At 43.6% G+C, this 18429-nt stretch overlaps 1 protein-coding gene and 1 long non-coding RNA gene across 2 annotated transcripts in view; one reads left to right on the top strand and one right to left on the bottom strand.

The window, feature by feature from the left end:
* Positions 1-6256: 6256 nt before the first annotated feature.
* The window catches only part of LOC109311279, a 20409-nt gene continuing 8236 nt past the window's right edge, over positions 6257-18429 (bottom strand). Inside the window, exon 4 of the long non-coding RNA XR_002101458.1 lies at positions 6257-6652. This is a non-coding gene — a long non-coding RNA (uncharacterized LOC109311279). The remainder of the gene's footprint in view (positions 6653-18429) is intronic.
* Positions 16835-17981, top strand: DNAJB8 (DnaJ heat shock protein family (Hsp40) member B8). Its single transcript, XM_019536846.1, has one exon. It carries the CDS (start codon positions 17068-17070, stop codon positions 17761-17763), a length of 696 nt encoding a protein of 231 aa, XP_019392391.1. The 5' UTR covers positions 16835-17067; the 3' UTR covers positions 17764-17981.

Here is an 18429-nt window from a genome sequence, read left to right as displayed (position 1 = left end):
CATGGGTACTTCCAAAGCAGAAGCACCAAACTGGACCTGTGAAGCCTTTGCCGGCAAAATGAATATTATGAAATATTTTTAGCAAGCCCTTGTCAGGAGAGAATTTCTTTGTGTCCTTTTGAGGAGCCCGCCGGATCTTTCATCGGTTTGTTTTTCTCATTAGCCGGCATAAGCTTTGTTCTTATTTAATAAAGATTAGGATCTGCTGCCTCCAGCCCTCTCTTTTTGCTCCTCTGTCAGGCCTGTGGGGGCTCGGTCTGCAATGACATGTTTGATGTTGGGCTATGGAAGTTTAAATGCGGGACAGAAGCTGGCCAGACTCAGGCATTCACTTCTTGGAGAATTCTCTGCTTCCAGCCCTGGCTCCGCAGACCACGTCCCTGCTGCCAGTTTCTCCTGATCTTAGTGGCAAGACTGCCCTCCATGACAGAGGTCAACTGCATCTCTCACGAGGGAAAAGGAGAAGGGGATGGGACAGAGAACTTTGGAGCCGTTGTGTGGGATCACTCCAAGGTCTCTAGCATCTTGCCAGCTGGCTCAAAGAACTGCAGAGGTCCCGATCTGATAGATTTAGAGAGGGAGGGAATGTATGAGGGACTGAGGGAAGTACAGAAAAGCGGAGAAGATCTAATAAAAAGAAGTACAGGCCATATGCCTTACACAGGGCAAACACTTATACCAGCATTTGAGGATGAGGGCAGGTAGTGGATCTTCTATCCCACACGTACATTATAAGCTGCTCTCTAATCAGAAAAATAACAGTGTTCCCCCCACAAGTGAATCAGCCTTAGGAAATGGGTTTAAAATATTCACGATAGTTCTAGGAGCCTCTAAATTAAGTCACTGAAGGTCTATGAGCTTTGCTAAGCCCCAGTTTCACTGACCGCAGCTGTCAGGCATTTCCAAAGACTAACTTCAGAGCATGGTGGGGGGCAGAGGGGTCAAAGGGAAGGAAGAACCTGGCTGCTTCTCATTAGTTTGTCCAGCAGCCTGCTTTGGAACAGGGGAGGATTGTATGTTGCCAGAACTGTACAAACCCAAAGCAAATCCTTCCTGGTTCCCTAACCTTAACCGCATACATGCAAACCAGCTTAAAGGATGGAGCTCCCTATAAGCTCCTTTAGGTATGCGCCTCAACAACTATAAGACAAATAACAAACCTTCAACCTGGTTCTTGACAGCTGAACTGCAAACATTTAGGAATTACAGTAATCGATGGCTGGTCAGATTAGTAGGAAGTTATTGTAAAGGTGAACGTTAATTCATGGCTGGCTAGGTCACCACTTCAAGCCAGGTGAGGGCTGTCCAGTTGGACAGTGTGAGCCCAGTACTTAGGGAGAGCATGCCCCCACCATAGCTGGCACCAACTGTGGACTAAATAGCCCACAGAAGCCAAATCCCCCCACCCCAACCCCATCAAAGCTGGTGATACCAAGTAAGAGCCTGATGCACGTTAGGCTGGTATAGGGAAAAAGCTGGTGCCAAAACTTCGCTATTACAAAATAGAGACTATTTGTCCCTGGGCAGTTGGTCAGACATGTTACACCAAGTTGAAATGCACGTTCAGGTACATCAACCATAGGCCTTCTAGTTTACTTTCTTAGCTATTGGCTAGCTATATAACCTTTTCCCAGCTGTTCACTGTTCTGTGTCTAAAGTTACCTAACTCTAAAACTCTAACACGGATCTACTTCCTCACAAAGATGATGTGGTTTATGCAGAAGTTGTTACATACTAGGAACAATATAAATTCCATGCAGATATTGCGCTACTGACCTGGATTTTTTTTATGTCTTGGAGTTCTTATTTGTGTTTTTTTCACTTTAAAAAACAGATACAAATGTTCACCTCTAAGCAGCTTCAGCATGCTTATTAGTACAGTGATTTTTGCATATGTGTATATCTATCTATATAAAGGGCTGGGTAACTTTACAGCCAATGACATTTATAGCTTTGTAAGCTAAGATAAAGGTAATAGACCTCATGCTTCAGGGCATAGACTGTTTGTCTGCAGGGGTCAGGAAGAAATTCTTCCAGCCTGCCTCCCTTCCCTCCCTCCAAAACAGCCTTACACAACTGGCCAGACTGGGTATAATCTGGGTTTAATTTTTATTTCCTGCCTTCTTCTGAAGAAACCAATATTTCTTTGGAATATTTCTTCTTTGGAAAATTTTTGTTTCCTGCCTTCTTCTGAATAAACCAGTTTTAAAGCTAGATACAAGACTTGATAGATCACTCTAGCATAAAATTTCCTATTTTCCTATGCTAATGCTTTTATTACACCCAGAAACATTTAAGACATCAGTCTTCAAACAGTCCCATTTTAAATAAATTCACTCCTATATATTTTTGCATTACTGTTGTGTTTTCCTCTTCTGGCTATTTGAGAGAGAGTTTTATTATTAGGCCAGTTGGTGGAAAAATCAAATTTCAAAGCCACATATGAATGTATGCATGGGAATCAAATTTTTAATTTATGTCTACCAGTTTTCCTGCCAGGGACTGCACAGTTATCCAATCAAAGAACAGAAACTGTACCATGTGAATTATCTGACCAATCAAACTAATCAGCATATTTCAAAAATCAAATGTGTTCAGAGGAATGTTCATGCTTCGGTTAAGTAAAAAATATGCCAATACTGATTGAATGGTTTAAAAACAGGAATGCATCCAAGAACATTTTAATAGGGATATTAAATGAGCATGAAAAAAACCCCAATGACTAAAAAAAAGCTAAATCTCTCATTTACTCTAAATACAAATTATTCATTCAGATTTAGTGCTAAAGACAGATCCTTCTTGCAATGGGAGAAACTGGGCTTCCTTTATAGGCATTTTTCACGACTTAAAAAAGAGTGACTCTCTCTGGGTGAGATAAATCACAGCAAAATAAAATCCAGTGTTTTTTCTCTTTGCTTCCCATTGATTTGTTCAGTGCCATGGAACAAAGGTTGGGGGTGGGGTGGGGAGAGAACCCTTAATAAAGATAAAATCTAGTTCTGATGTCTATAAAAACCAAACCCAGATTCCCACTTACTTAGATGTGAGCTCCAGGGATGGGAGAATGGAGAATGGAGTTATTTATTAATAGAAGGGCATTTCAATATAGATCTAAGGAGGTGATACTGGCCAAATGGAGCCATTTAAAGGACTAATCCTCAGTAGGTTCTGTCCACCCAACCCAGACGTCTCCACCCACAATATGTCCAGGAGATGATTGCTTTTAATCACCAAAAAACATGGCCCAGGGTGCAAACGGTCTGTGATTCGCTTCAGCTCCTACAGAAAGTTGCCACAATCTGACCACACTCCCCAAGAACTTGTATTTTTTCATCTGGGAGCCAGATCCCTTTCACCTAGTTATTCCTGAGGCCCAAAGAGGCATAAAACAGTGAGCAGGAATTTCACCTGCAGTCTCTTCTCAGTTGGCTTCCTGCCTGGCATGGAGAACCACTGTGATACACACATGGGCTGGTTTCTTGATTGTCCTGGCACTGTGGATCAGCATTTCTATGTCTGCAAGAGGAAGAGAACATGTGTATGACGGTGGGAAGAGAACAAGGATTTGGTAAGATATTACATCTCGATGCAGGCAGTTGCAAGGTACAGATCAAATATGGCTGTATAATTTGACAGTTCTCAGATGGTAACACGACACACTGCAAACCCCAGGAAGGGCAACTGTTTCTATTCATACTAACTTAGAAATAGCAACGGTGTACAATGCTTCCATTGCACATGGGTGGGGCTCTTGTCCCAATCAGATGCAAATTTGGGCCCCGCCAACAACTTGCCAAAAATCTCTAATTAGCACCTTTGCCCACTCTTGGCATGGCTCCCTGCTGCAGCCCAAATTTTCTCCTCAGTCTGCAGGAACTCATTAGCCATGCAAATAAAATGTGCTCCAGCAGAGTGACAGCCATTCCCACCACCCTCTCTGCCACCAAGTGAATGACAATTCATTGGGTGTCTTCAGGGAACCCAGCAGGGGTAAAGCTGCAGAGGCTGCCGCGTTGCCGTATGTGGCAATCAAGCTTTCCCACCGCCACTGGACCCAAGGGAGCGCTTCCGCTCCTGTTGTCTTGAGCGTCGTCTCTCCACATTGTTAATCTCCTCTCGCTGTGCTCCCAAGCTCAGATCATCCCTGGGGAGTCCTGTGAAAACACGCTCAAGTCCTAGCTGTCCCCCCTCTCCTCTCTTCCTCCCCGCAAAAGGGAAGGGGGAAATATGTGTTTCCTTAATTGATTTTGGTGCAAAGGCAAGCAGCCACAGTGCTGTCAAATTAATTAGTTCCAGATCCATTTGCAGTTATGAGCCACATAAGATTAGTGGCTGTCACATTTCAGTTCTAGGGAACCAGAGGTGGAAAGAAGATTTTAAAAACCTTTTCTGACTCATCCTTAAAAAATAAAGGGCTCTGGGTGCCAGCTGTCCACTTTCTATAGCTACTGTTCATTCTCACAGCACAAATAGGCTGGAACACACACTACCAAAGAGTGCCAGACTGTAACACATACCCAGGGAACCCAGAGCTAGCCTTTCACTTTTCACAGGGCTGAACATAAGGACTGAAGAGGGCTCATGTTTCTTTCAGGTCCTTTACCATTACCACTGTAGCAAAAGGTGCCTGTGATATAACCTCTCCTTCCTCTCTTGCTGTGGAACAGGTTAAAGGTATGGCACTCTGCTCCTTGCTTTGAGGTGTGAAGCCAGTTCTCCAGATGCACCAGCCTGCATGAGGAATGACACCTCTGGAGACACTGGGCCTCTTTATCCCTCTCGACCCCCCTCATCAGAAAGGGAATGCAGATTCAAGGCTCAGGGAAGTGCTTTGAAGGCCCCATGTGGTGGCTCATAGGGGCTCAGATCCTTGATTAGATGGGAATGCCTGCTGCAACCTGATAACAAACCAGTATCTGAACAGGAGGCTCCAGCAAATGCTAGCAAATATGAGGAGTGTCTATTGTTTCAAGAGATATTAACATGCATACACAGAGAGCGCATGCACACACGTACACACACACGCACAGACAGAGCACACATATAAATGCTTACATCTGTACACAGATATGCATGCATGTTTAAGCTTTACAGGGAATTATATATATGCGCATACCTCCACAAATATACATTCAAATTTGTTTCTTTTTCTGTCTTTTACCCTCTTTTCATCTTCTCTTGTCCCTTAATTGTTTGTAGGCCAGAGCTTCAGAATGGAATCTATACAAATGACGGTTATAATTGTCATCTAAAGCAGAAAGGTGGAGACTGTGAGCTCTAAGCATTTAAGGTTAAATTTGCAAATGATTTCCTGGGTCTGATGGGAAACAGGGGTTCAGGGATTTCAACAAATCAAAATATTCTTAAAGATATTTAAGATGCCAGGTTGTATCATAAACTCTAGCAGATGGTGGGACCATTGTATTCTGCCAGTTCTTGACTCTATTATCACATTGTCATTAAATCACAGCATGTGCAGTTGCATTTACACAATACACTAAGACATATGCAGTTGTGCATAGATCCAGTTCCACACACACAGAGATTATCAGAGCCTTGTGGGGAGCACAGGCAGAGGTAACACAAGGCTTGCCCCTATTTCTTCCCTGCCATCTACATATTGGCTTACTTGAACTAACTTAGCCTCTTGGGGGCCCCCAGTGGCCTGGGACCCAGAGTCCTGGCTTGTTTATTTGCAAAACCAGCTCTGCAGATTGCAGACATTAAACACACACACACACCCTCCATGCGTAGAATTTACATAAAAACAAATTAAAGTGATTTTACAAAAGTAAAATGGCCTTTCTCCCCACCCTGATTCTTTATGCAAAAGACTCCCTACGATGAAAGAGAGTCTAGGAAACTATACCAGACATGCCCCAATGCCTTATTAATAGGACACACTTATAAAACATCTTCAATGCAAAATTGCTTTGCTACCTAATGTATGTACAAAGGATCACTAAGAGGCAGCCACCTCTGAGATACAGTGTCACCACTGGCACAGCAGGCCTGTATTCATGGAAGCTGCCTTCCTTTATCTTGGATCCTCTATAGAGGAGACATTTTAAACAAGAATCCCCTGGAAGTCTACTTACCCCACTTCTTGCAGGGAAATGCTGTGGGCAATTTTGGGCTGCAGAAAGGCGGCTTAAATGTATGTTTGCAGACCTGGCTCCCAGTACTTTTGTTGCACTCAGAAACTGAACCTCATACTTAGAGACACAGGTTCTTACAAATGTCAGATCTAACGTGTGTACCCACGTTAGATACACGTGTGGATGAACATCTAGCACTGGCCTTCAGAAAAGCTGGTTCTGAACATCCAAGCAGAGGAAACAGGACCTGGATTTTTACTGTGAATGATTCAGAGGCTCCCATAGAGTAAAGTGCCAGGAGCCTTTCACTTGACATCTTGGTTTCTCCTACTTTTCACCCCCAATTCTCCTGACTGTGACTGCCAGCTTCCATCCTAAGAGAGCTCCATTCTGATGCCAAGCACTAACTCCTTTTCTCAGCTCTCAGCTATGCCATCCCTTGCTCTTGCTGTTCTGGTCAGCCATAACCAGCCAACAGGGGAATCTTTGACATTGGACAGTATCAGGATGACTCTTTCCATCAAGCAGACTGGCTTTTCAATTGCTTATCTTTCCTGTAAGAGAAGAAAATACAACGGGTCCCAATGGTGTTTCCCCAAGAGAAGTCAGATTGTTCTTATAAGAAAGGATGTTTGCCTCTCAGGTGAGCTCTGAATTCTGTGCCTCTTCAGACTCTGAGGGCCAGTGAGAGTGGGAAGGGACCAGCAGCAACCCCATGGGTAACTCTCCCCCTGCCACTGCAATGCCTAGTAAATATAATACTCATATGAACAGCTCTCCTTATCCTCCTCACGGTGGAAGTGAAGTCAGACTGATGAGAAAGCATAAGCTGCAGCTGGGAATAAGGCAGGACCTGAGGGGGCATTTTTGCTTTTTGAGGAAGGCTACTGGATCATTTGAATGGGGACCTCATGCCACATCTGCAGTTCAAAAGCACTAAACCGGACCATGCAGCTGACTCACCTGGTGACTGTGAGCAACTCCTTTAATGCCTGTTTCCTTACATACAAAATGGGGGTAATAACAGTTTCCCCCTTGAAGCACCCTAGGTGGCAGTTGTTATATAAATGCAAATCATTTCTCTCCAATGCAGGGGACACATTACTCACTGTTCTTCACTATACAGGGATAAATGTCCTCTTCAAGGTGGTTGAGCAGTTCACAGCCTCACTTCAGTTACACCAAGGGAATCTCTCTGTAGGGTTGTTAGTGATTTGGCTGCAAAACAGCCAGAGGAAGTGCCTGGCTGCTTTTTATGCACTTTGGCACATGTGGAAAAAACTCAGGCAGCAGAGAAGAGCTGCATAATTAAAATATGGGCACGTGTCCCATCATATGAATAATCTGTGTGCAGTTTTAGGTGTATATGCTTGTGTGCCAGGTGCCAGTGTGGGCAGTTCCTCATTTCTGTGTATACATAAGTGCACTGAAGCCAACACAGGCTGCATCTGGGCTCTTAGAAGTGGCGTTTGTGAGAGCATGCTTACAAGTACTAGGGAGCCTGGCCAGACTGCACATAAGCTCTCTCTATAACAGGGTTGTGTAGTGAATTTATGAGCTCTTAAGTCATCACATTTACAATTTATATTCTTCAGTCTTTTAATCTCAGCAATAAACTTGGACTAAATCTTCACTGAAGAAGAATGGAAATTCCTCTGCTCCCAGCTTCCTGCAGCAGCCACATTTAGAAGTTTTCCTTAAGCAAGCCCTAGGCAGTGGTGTCTGACTATTTAGATGTGGGAATTTTGTCTTCCTCTACTCCCCGCTCCAAAGTAAAACCATCCTCTTTAAATTGCCCACCTGTTATCTCAAATCCAGTGCCCTACTTTGTACAGTGAAGTTTAAAATGCTGGCATTTACCGTTCAGATGGTACATCGTCTTGAAGCCTTGCAAAGCTCCCTCTCCGGCAAGGAGAAAGGACTATTTTTTTAAAACGGGAACTCTGTTATTCATCAGAATTGACCCTGGAGGAAAGAAGGCTCTAGGATAGAACAGGCAAATCTCCAGAATCCACAGCCTAAGTGTTGTTATACTTGGGCTACGTGCAGCCCTAGTAAAAGAGCTACACTATGGTGCCACTGCTGAGAGCTGCCATGCCCACTCATGCAAACACAAACACAATTGTGGTGGCATAAATGGGAAATCTCGAGCCATGTACAAATGCCCTTTCGAGTGGCAAGTAACACCTCTGGAAAATATCCAGCCCTCGCAACATGATCTCAGAGATGGTTATTTCCCAATGTAACAGCACTACAGCTACAACTTGGATCCAGGGCTAAATGACAGCCATCTCTTGAATATGAGTACAGGCAGTCCTTAGACTTAGGACACAATTGGTTCCTGAAAACCGTGTCTTAAGTTGAAACGTTGTAACTCAGAACCAATTTTCCCATAGGAAACAATGTTATAATGGGGGATTGGTTCCTGTACCATGGCCCAATACCTTATTTTCACCAAAAATAACCAGGAATTCTGTACTCAATCCATTATAGATAAGTAATATAGCTACATTAATGTATTTATATTGTAAATAGCAATTGATTTGGAAGGACTTCTTTGAGGTGACTTTGCTGGACTTTTCAGAAGAGCTCTTGGTTGGATTTTTTGAAGGGCCCTTGACTGGAGTCTTCTCAGGAGTCTTGGCTGCAGGTTTTTCTGGAGTCTCGTCTGCTTTCTTAAAGAAAGTGTCCAAGGAAGTTTGGACAGATGTTCTCCAGGGAGATGGGTGATGCAATGAACTTGTTTGCTGGTGTGATGTGGCGTCAGATCAAGTGTTGTAAAGTTGAAACCAACGTCAGAAAGTTGAAACAGGGTGTCAATTTATAAATGTTGCAAGTATGAAATGTTGTAACTTGAAACGTTGCAAGTCGAGGACTGCCTATAGTCCCCTAACCCCTTGGCCTTCAAAATTCCTGAGAGATTAGTGTTTCCAAGCTCAAATCTTGCTTGGGGCTCAACCCCAACTCAGGCTTAACCTGAATAAAACTGGATCCTTTTTTCACCCTTATGTCATAGCAAGTTTGAGCATCCACAAGTTCATTCAGCCTTCTGGAACTACCCTTCTTCCTCATGTTCACAACAACCACTTTGCCACCCATGACCCAGCACTTTATCGTCCAGCAGCTAATACATGAACATCACCATATGGGACACACAGAAACTTCCTCTCACTCCTACAGCAGGGGCAGGCTGGAATCCATGTCATTTAAACCTTTTATGCACAATGTTTGCAGCTGCAAAAACAGCAGGCAAACTCCTGACCTCCCAAACAACACATCAAGCGCATATCCCTGTGGTTCCTGTCTATCCCGTTCGCTGGCTTGGCTATGTGGAGGCTAGATCTGTTTAGGAGAAGTTAAGCCCATGGAGGTGCTGCTTATGTTTCGGGAAGAAAAGAAAAGCTGTGCTGGGTCAATCTTTTCTTAGGTTTGTCTCATCTTTTCCAGGCAGCTGGATCTTTTTTTAATGCTCCAGGAGGGTGCACACCGTACTCCCCACAGGGTAAGGACCAGCTGCACCCCCCGCTCTCCCAACAGTAGATTCCAACAGTTCTCCTGAGGAAAACCATCTCGTGAGATCCCCTCTAGAAAGGCAGGAAGGAGCTGTGTACAATATCCCCTGGGGGGAGGGCCACGGTGGGGTGAAGAATCTGATGACAGTTTGACTGGTGGAGTGAAGTGTGACCCTTGTTTGTTTGGATAGTCAAAGTACTTAGAGCAAATGTCTCGGACTCATGTTGTTTCAGATAAAAGGGCCCAGGCCTTGTCACGGGATGGCTGGCCTGCCAATAAACCCTTTGCGTGCTGACCCTCCAACCCCTTTTAAAACAAAAGAAAACAAAAAAGCGGCTTTCACAGCTCTAGCAAACTCTTTGGCTGGGAGTAAAGTTCAGGGTCTGTTGGCATTGTGTGCAAAGCTTTGACTGGGCCCATCACTGGAGGCTCGGGATTTGGGTGGAAGTGAAGGGTCAGCGGTAGGGCTAGACGAAGGTTCAGGACTCAGCTTGGGATGGTTCTTTTCTTAATTTCTAATCCAAATCTACTTTTCAGTCCCAGCACTATTGGCCAGAAGAATTCATTTGCCTGCTTGTGCTAACATACTGGAGAGGGCCTATAATATGAGACCCTCAGTCATCAGGACACTTTCCCCATGGTGTGACAATGTTTAAAATGCAACTGGGGGAGATGGGAAAGGGCTGCAGACACTCTCCCATCTGGCATGCTGGAGCAGGAAACTAAGGAAAGGGAGGGGAGTTAAAACCCCCAAGATCCAAGGATAATAAGCACCATTAAGGTTAGTCCGTCTCATGATTGTTTCTTATTAAAAAGAGACTGTACTTTATCTGTGCAGGATATGCTGTTCGGATGAGGGAATTAGCAGAACGACTGCCTCCATATCATCTAATTAGCAAAAATGTTGATAAGCAGATACAATCACATATGATTAGGATCCTTTTAAAAAGCCACTCCATTAATTAAATAGACAGAGAGGCCGCCTCCAGCCCTCGCGTGCCACTGATTAGAATACAAATATTTACACTAATCTCACCTCCATCAGCCATGGGACACTTTTGAGTATTTTTAGTGACATCAGATTACTATTGATTTTCATCCCCAATGTCAGACCATTTTGTTAGTATCTGAAAGTGCTGCCTTCAGTTTCGGATGCTTTAAATCATGTTAAGGGTTTATCTTAATGACGCTGCTGATAACCACTGCTCAGGTCACTCGTACTTTCTCTTCAAAGAACACAGCCTGGGCTGGTTTTTATTGTTTGTACTTGAGATTTAAGATACGAAAAACATTTCTCATTTCAAAGCCTCGGTTTCTAGGGAAGGGGCTGCCTGGTTAGTTTGGGTCTAGTAACTTAATGCAACCATGTCTTTCTCTGATTTCTCTCTCTTGCTCTTTCTCTCCTCCTCCTTCCTCTGCAATCCCTTCTGGCTTATAGCAGTCGCCCTCAGTTGGATCACTGCTAATCTCTGACGCCTGCAGCAGACAGACTGGCAGTGCTGGAGGACAGTGGAAAAACACTTCCTCCATTTCAGATGGGTAAATGCACTCCCATCCACAACAGATAATCTAGTGCGCCAGAGAGTCTGAGACTTTATGGATGCTCATCATCAAGGCAAGTGTTGTGGCCACTCTGAGAGGAGACACTGCTCCAATGTCACTATTGAAGACATTAGAATGATCTCCTTCTGTCTATATGTAGTACTACCCGCTGCAGTCAAGATGGATTGGTTTTGGTGGGACAGATTTTGGCTAAAAGAGCACTGGCATCTTCCCAACAGGTTGCTCAGGTTTGTTCCTATAGGGGTACATCTGGGATGTAGGTGGTCTTGACTCTATAAGGTCACAGCCCAGGGGATCAGAAGCAGGCAGGCCGAGAGGCTGAGGTCTATAAGGAACTGAGATTTGAGTGGTCACTGTGGAAGAGTCACAAACCAGGATAAGGAAACAGGGATCCAGACTGGAGTCACTAGTCAGGGAGTCCCGAACATACAGCTGGGACTATAAGGGACCGGGTCACAGGCAATCATCACACTGAAGCCCTGAGCCAGGAGCCAGCTGTCAGAAGATGTAGGTCTGGACTAGAGTCAGGAACAAGGTGGGTGAGAAGCTGGCAAGTCTAGAGCAAAGAGGTCAGGAGCCAGAAGGTCTGGAGCAAGGGGGTCCAAGGCTAGAGTCTGGAAGGATGAGTTTGGGGCCAGCTGGGTCACTGATAGACAGGACCACTGAGGTAACTAGGGGCAGGTGGGGTGTAATTAGCCTATCTGCTGCCGTGCCTCCTGACTGTCCTCTGACTGAGTCTTTCCCCTTGATATGAGAGAGAAAGGACACATTAGACATAAGTACAGGATTATTTTGGAAGTTTTGTCTAGAGTCCTAAAAATGTTGGCCCTTGCTGGTGGTGACCAAAAGCTGTTTCCACATACTAACACTGTTTGGGAGCCCGTGAGAGGTGATTTTGGTAGGTCTTTTGTCCTCTAGTGGGCAAGTACCACAAAAACTACCATGTCCTATCAGACTCATTGGATGAGGATATCAGCTGAGGCCAAGGATTACATAGATCGTGAAATTCTCTTCCCAGCCTTCATGGGACCTCTTCTATGAAGAACACCAATGGAGAGAGGAGAAATGTATCACTTTCCTGATCTCATGAGAGAGGCCTCTTCTTCTTGCTTATGACTTCAGAAAGTTGATTCCTCCAACCATTTAAGAGTAGATCCATCAATATTACTGCAGTCTTTCAGACTGTTCACTCCCTCTGGTGAACCACATAGAGGGCAGTCACTCAGTATATGCTGGGCTGTCTGATCTCCTTTGCCACAGTAGCATGATGTGAGTTTATAAAGTCCATTTTATGTTTGATTTTGTTGAAAGTTCCATAGCCTAATTGCAGTCAGTTCCGGTTTACCCATGCCTTATGTGCGAGTGTATGGCCAGGAAGGTGTGAGGATGGTGGTTATATGTAGTTATGTAGTGGGATGTGGTTGTTATTCCATTGCACTTCCCACTTCTCTGGGGTCATGTTGACAGTATTGTGTCTCCTGCTTCCTCTGTGATGTTTCTGGCAGATACTGGTAAGGGCTTTCTGCTTATTAGAAGTTTCTGCGTTGGACATTTTTCAATCATGTCATGTAGTGGATGATCTTCCTGCTGGGCTTTGGTTGCCAAGTCAAGCAGTATTCCAGACCTCTTGATGTTATGAGGGGGGATTCCTGCCAAGAGGAACATGTTTTCTCTTTCCATGTATACCAGGCAGCCACTTATTGTTCATACTGCAGAATTCAGGGCGCTGTCCAGTTTGCAGGTCTGGGAGCTATTTGCCCACACAGGGAGGCAGTATCTTGCTGGTGCACAAACCATGGCTAATGTAGTTGTTCTCAAGATACAGAAGTTGGCTCCCCATGTTGTACCAGCTAGTTTCTTAATGGCTGCTGCCCTGGAGGTTACCTTATGCCTCAACTTCTCCAGGTGGTGGCAGAAGGTTAGGCTTCTGTCTAGAGTGACACCCAGGTAGGTTGGTGCCTTCTTGAAAGGTAACTCTTTTCCCTCCACAACAACTCTTATCTTGGCATCTGCGGCATGATTGTTCAGGTAAAAAAGTGTTGAAGTGGTCTTTTGTATATTCAGCTTCAATCACCACTGTTTTAGGTAGGAAGCGGAGTTCCATGTCATGATTCAATTTGACCTCTATTGATGATATGTGATTACTGGCAGCAGCAAGTGCCAGGTTGTCTACATACATGTATTTAGTTAATGTGGGGCTTACATAGTCTGCCACGTAGATGTTAAACAGGGTGGGAGCTAGGACAGAGCCTTGTGGTACTCCATTCCTGAGTCTCTTGTGACAACCGGTCTTTCTGCATGATGTACTCAAAGTAAAGGGCCAATCTGAGGTCCTCTCCCTGATAAAGTTAAGCAAAATTCTGTTTGGTAGCATAGTAAGTAGCTTATACCAAAGGTCTGGGTGCCAGACTGTGTCGTAGGCTGTTGTTAGGTCAACTAGGACCACTCCAACCTTTTCTCATTTCTTAAAGTTGCCCTCAATATCAGCTGTAAGAGCTGCCACATGGTCAAGGGTTGATTAGGATGCAAGACATATTCCTTCCTGTGGTGCATCCTGTGAGTAGCTGAGGAGTCTGTTCCACAGTGAAACGAAATACATCCATCAAGACAATTTCAGAACATTCAGAATGATCAGTCAATTAGAGAGGCCTCTACTCTCCAGGCAGGTCAGTTTGACACTTCAGCGCATTAAATGAAATCCTGTTGATTTTAGTTATTTATTTTAAGCACAAGAGCAGTTGCAAGATCACAAGGCAGTGAAAGCCAACATTCACTTTATTTTATTTTCCAGCTCAATAAAAAAACCACCAAGTGTTTCCACTTGAAGCCCCATGTGTGGTCATTTCCCCGTAGGAAGACAAGGTCCTGCATATTGGAGTATGGACCCTAATACTATACCCAGCCATAAGAATCTTACAACTTGGTGTCCCCTCTTAAAACATACAGAAAAAAGGGAAAGGAGTCTTCCTCAATGAAGAATGATGGATCTATAAAAAACAGTTGCTCAATCACTGCAGGAGCTGTGCAATCCTGAGGAGGGAAGTGAGAAAATAACATTCTGTACTTAATCTGGAAAAGGACTTTAGGCACCAGTGGCTGGTGAACCACATGAGTTTACATAAAAGTACATCCAGCCAGTCCTACCTTTCTGGTCTCTTTGTGTCCCATTCTTTCATTTGTAACTACGTGGACACTTCTCCTCATCTGCTGACTCAATCTGAATTTCAAATTCAGATGCAAGGGGTAGAAACCTAACTTACCACAGTGGCATGGAATGGTTTCCTGAACGAAAAGCTTTCACCAAAGTACTTAATCCCCAAAGTACACTCCTTCTCCAGCTAGTCAGGCCACATCAGTAAATAAGGCAGAGCCCAAGAATCCCCATTATCACACTGAGTGTCTGATGAATTCACCCTCCTTTGATGCAAGTTCCCCATGTTTCCTTGTGTTCCAGTCTCTTGAGCTTCACTGCACTTTCATAGCTGGATCTAGATATTACATCATGAGCTGCTCCCTAGCACTGGCTCATCGCTAACTCACAAAAGAACAAAACAAAGAAGAAAATCTTTCCTCCCAAGGCCCCTCTCTCATAATAGGCCAGCTTTCAAACCACCTTCACTTCTTTTGAGGGAAGCCACTTTCCAGGGGCTGATGCCATTTCCCATTTGGGTCTACTGCCTTGCCACATACTGGGTATGCACCAGCAGTGCAGCTGGCCACCATGCACTCAAGAGATCATCAGAAAATTTTTGTTCCTATCAAACAATTTGTACCTGAGAGGCATCTTTCATCCAAGGATCTCAAAGCAGTAGTAGTCGGGGAGAATGAGCAAGTCAGTGACAAAAAAAAAAGAAACCAGGCTTCAGGAACCCTGACTCCCACTTTCCTCAGTCTCTATCATTTCTATTCTATTTCTGTCCCTTTTTAGTCTCTCTCTGCTTTTTACCCATTGAGTTACCATGTGGTCAGAATAATGAAAACTATGCAGTCACTAGCATGGAAGATTGTTGTTATCTTCCAAATGTGTAGAATTTGTAACCTGGCATAATGATTTGCAATTTATACTGCTGTTGATATGAGTTGATGACATCGCATAGACAGTTAATTTCTGATTGACCTAATTACCAAAGGGACATTCAAAACCTTCAGTTAATCAATGTAATACTAAGAAATTTTCAGTTCCTAAAGGCATTGCAAATTTAAGGGACAGAAACAGATGCAGTATCCTATGTAACAAATGTAGTACCCTGAATGTACATAATCAAGGTTCAGATAACCACATATTACCTGGACACAGTGGTGTGCATGTACTGATTCTGCTGTTGAAATGGAAGCTGAAGTCTTTTAAAAACAGGCTGTTCAGGCTATAAATTCAGAGGGGACCACTGAGAGAATCTAGGTCATAAGACTTTCCTGAACTAATTCCTGTTTGAAGTAAAAGAAATCTTTTAGGAAAATCTCATTTGAAAAAAATGCCCATGATAGAGAATTCATTCCAGCCTGAGGAAAGTTGTTCCAATGCGTAACTGCCCTCACTTTGAATTGCGCAAAGATGTCTCCGATTTCTAGTCTGAACATGTCTAGCTTGAACTTCTGGCCATTATACTATTGGATTTGTTAAACCTTTAAGACTAATAGTCCCCCTGTTATTGATTTGTTGTTCCCCATGTAGATATGTAGAGGCTATGATCAAGTTATCCCTCTAACCTTTCTGGCAGGCTAAACAGGGACCCTGTGAGTCTTTCACTATGAGGCCTATTTTCAATCCATGATTTATTCCCGTGGCCACTCTCTGAAATTTATCTAGCTGATCAACATTCTTTGTGAATCATGGACACGCAGACAAGACACAGTGGGTGTGTCTACACGTTCATTAATGCACTTTTGCTATTGCATATTAAGTTTAGTACCTTTAATGTGAGGTACTAACTAAATGAGCATTAGGCTGTCCTAATGCACAGTTGCAAAAGCACATTGCTTTTTAGTGATGCATAATGCGCAGCAGCCTAATTTTACTGTGAATTAGAATATTAGCATGGTCTTCCCCATGACATTCTAATGTGCAGTAAAATAGGCTACTGCACATTAAAGCACATGTGTAGACACACCCAGTATTCCTGTAATGATTGGTCACATCAGAGCCTCACATGCAGAGATAACATGACCTCCCTGCTCCATAGTCCCCTTTTTATACATCCATGGATTGCACTAACTCTTTTGGCCACCAAATCACCCTGGAAACTCATGTTTGGATGATTAGTCATCGTGATCCCAAATCCTTTTCAGAGTCACTGCCTCCCAGGCCATCCTGTATTCATAGCCCATGACAGGAAATCAGGAGTTACTTCATCATTATCAATGGCATTACATCTGTGTGAGAGGAGCATTGTGGCTCTAGTGTATATCTTATAAATACTTCAAAAACTTTGGGCTAACAGAATACAATACAATATAGTCATGTCACAGCTGCAATGGCATCAGAGAACTGTATTTCACAGTTGCGTCATCATAAGCATGTAGTATGATATTTATAAATGTGTGAGACACCTGTGACAACTTGTATATCATATGCACCAGTGCCACTGAAGTATGCAAAGATGTCAACTGCATTATGATTGGCTGACTTGCCTCTGATGTCACAGTCCACTGCTCAACAGTAATTGTCTTAAAATCAAAGGGTAAGTTTAAATGACTTTTTTCTTCATGACACCAAAGCACTAAACAAACCCAAAGATGAACTGAACAAATCAAAAGACAAATTGAGGAACATCAGTAGGCTGTGAGAAGCAGCAAGCAGAAATAGGATTCCCTGGCTCCCGAATGCCTCAGGACACCGTGTCGTAGAGGAAAGAGAAAAGAAAGCACTTCCAAATCCATCCACCTTCCATTTGGGATGGTGAATTATTACAAAGTTCTAGGACTGCAAAAAAATGCCTCGCAAGATGATATTAAAAAATCCTACCGAAAGCTGGCACTAAAGTGGCACCCGGACAAGAATCCTAACAACAAGGAAGAGGCAGAAAAGGAATTCAAAGCTGTAGCTGAAGCATATGAAGTTTTATCAGACCCCCAAAAGCGCTCCAAATATGACAGGTCTACCAATGAAAGTAGGCAGAGAGGAGGGGGAGGTGCTACTGGAGGCTATTACAGCCCATTTGGTTCTGATTATGTATTCCGTAACCCGGAAGAGATCTTCAGGGAATTTTTTGGAGGAATGGACCCCTTTGCACAAGATTTCTGGGACAGTTCACTTGACAATAATGGGAATGGTAGTGAAAACAGATACAGAGACCATAGAAGAGGACCTGGCTTTGCTGGCTTTGATGTGTTTCCTGATTTTACACAGTCATTTATGTCATTTGGTTCATTCCAACCCGGTGAGCACACTACATTTTCCTGCAGGTCCTTTGGAGGTGACACTAATGGGTCAAACAATTTCAGATCAGTCTCAACTTCTACCGAAGTTGTCAATGGCAGAAAAATCACTACCAGGAAAATCATCGAGAATGGACAAGAACGAACTGAAGTGGAAGAAGATGGCCAGTTGACATCCATCAAAATAAATGGGATGGAACAGCTGAAATGCTAGCTAGTCACTTACTATGCACATGCACAGAAAAGTTAAATGCAAGCTGTTTGGAAGACCTCAGATGAACTTGTGTTCACTGATCTACTGCAAGTAGAGGTAATAAACGGCTTGATTGAAATTGTGACACAAGGCGTGCTGACTTTTGCATTAGTTGGAACAATTCCTTTGCAGGTAAAGGTATATAGATATGTTCTTCAAGTATAATTTTAGTAAACCTAATAAAAGTCTCAATAGTAAGTATTGGAAAGGAAAAAAACTAGCCTTCCTGGCTTACTAAAGACATTAAGCTAGTTATTTTAAAGAGATTAAATGACTCTGGTGAGAAAACCAAACTTTCTACCAGGTTTCAAGTGTGAGTTTAGTTCAACCTTCTTTATGACCCATGGGAAATGAGTTGATATTGTCCACCTCTTAGGTGACAGGCAGCCTACATCACAAAAGGTAGTCTTATTAATAGTTTTAGCACAGGTATCAAGAACTCAAGCAGCATGAACTGTGCAATCTTTTTTCATCCTTGGAGACAGATTCGTCTTTTCAAGGTTGAAGTGTGCCAGTAAGATAGTTTCATAGTTTCTAGGGCTGGAAGGGACCTGAGCAGATCATCTAGTCCGACCCCCTGCCATGGCAGGAAAGAATACTGGGGTCAAATGACCCCAGCAAGATGTG

Source organism: Crocodylus porosus, unplaced genomic scaffold (assembly GCF_001723895.1).
Source record: "Crocodylus porosus isolate Cpor-Errol unplaced genomic scaffold, CroPor_comp1, whole genome shotgun sequence".
Lineage (NCBI taxonomy): Eukaryota > Metazoa > Chordata > Crocodylia > Crocodylidae > Crocodylus > Crocodylus porosus.
The sequence above is the reverse complement of the archived record's forward strand: the minus strand, read 5'-3'. Positions and strand labels throughout refer to the sequence as shown.

Excerpts from the sequence above, each read along its gene's own strand:
- DNAJB8 (XM_019536846.1), top strand. The coding sequence starts at position 17,068 with ATGGTGAATTATTACAAAGTTCTAGGACTGCAAAAAAATGCCTCGCAA.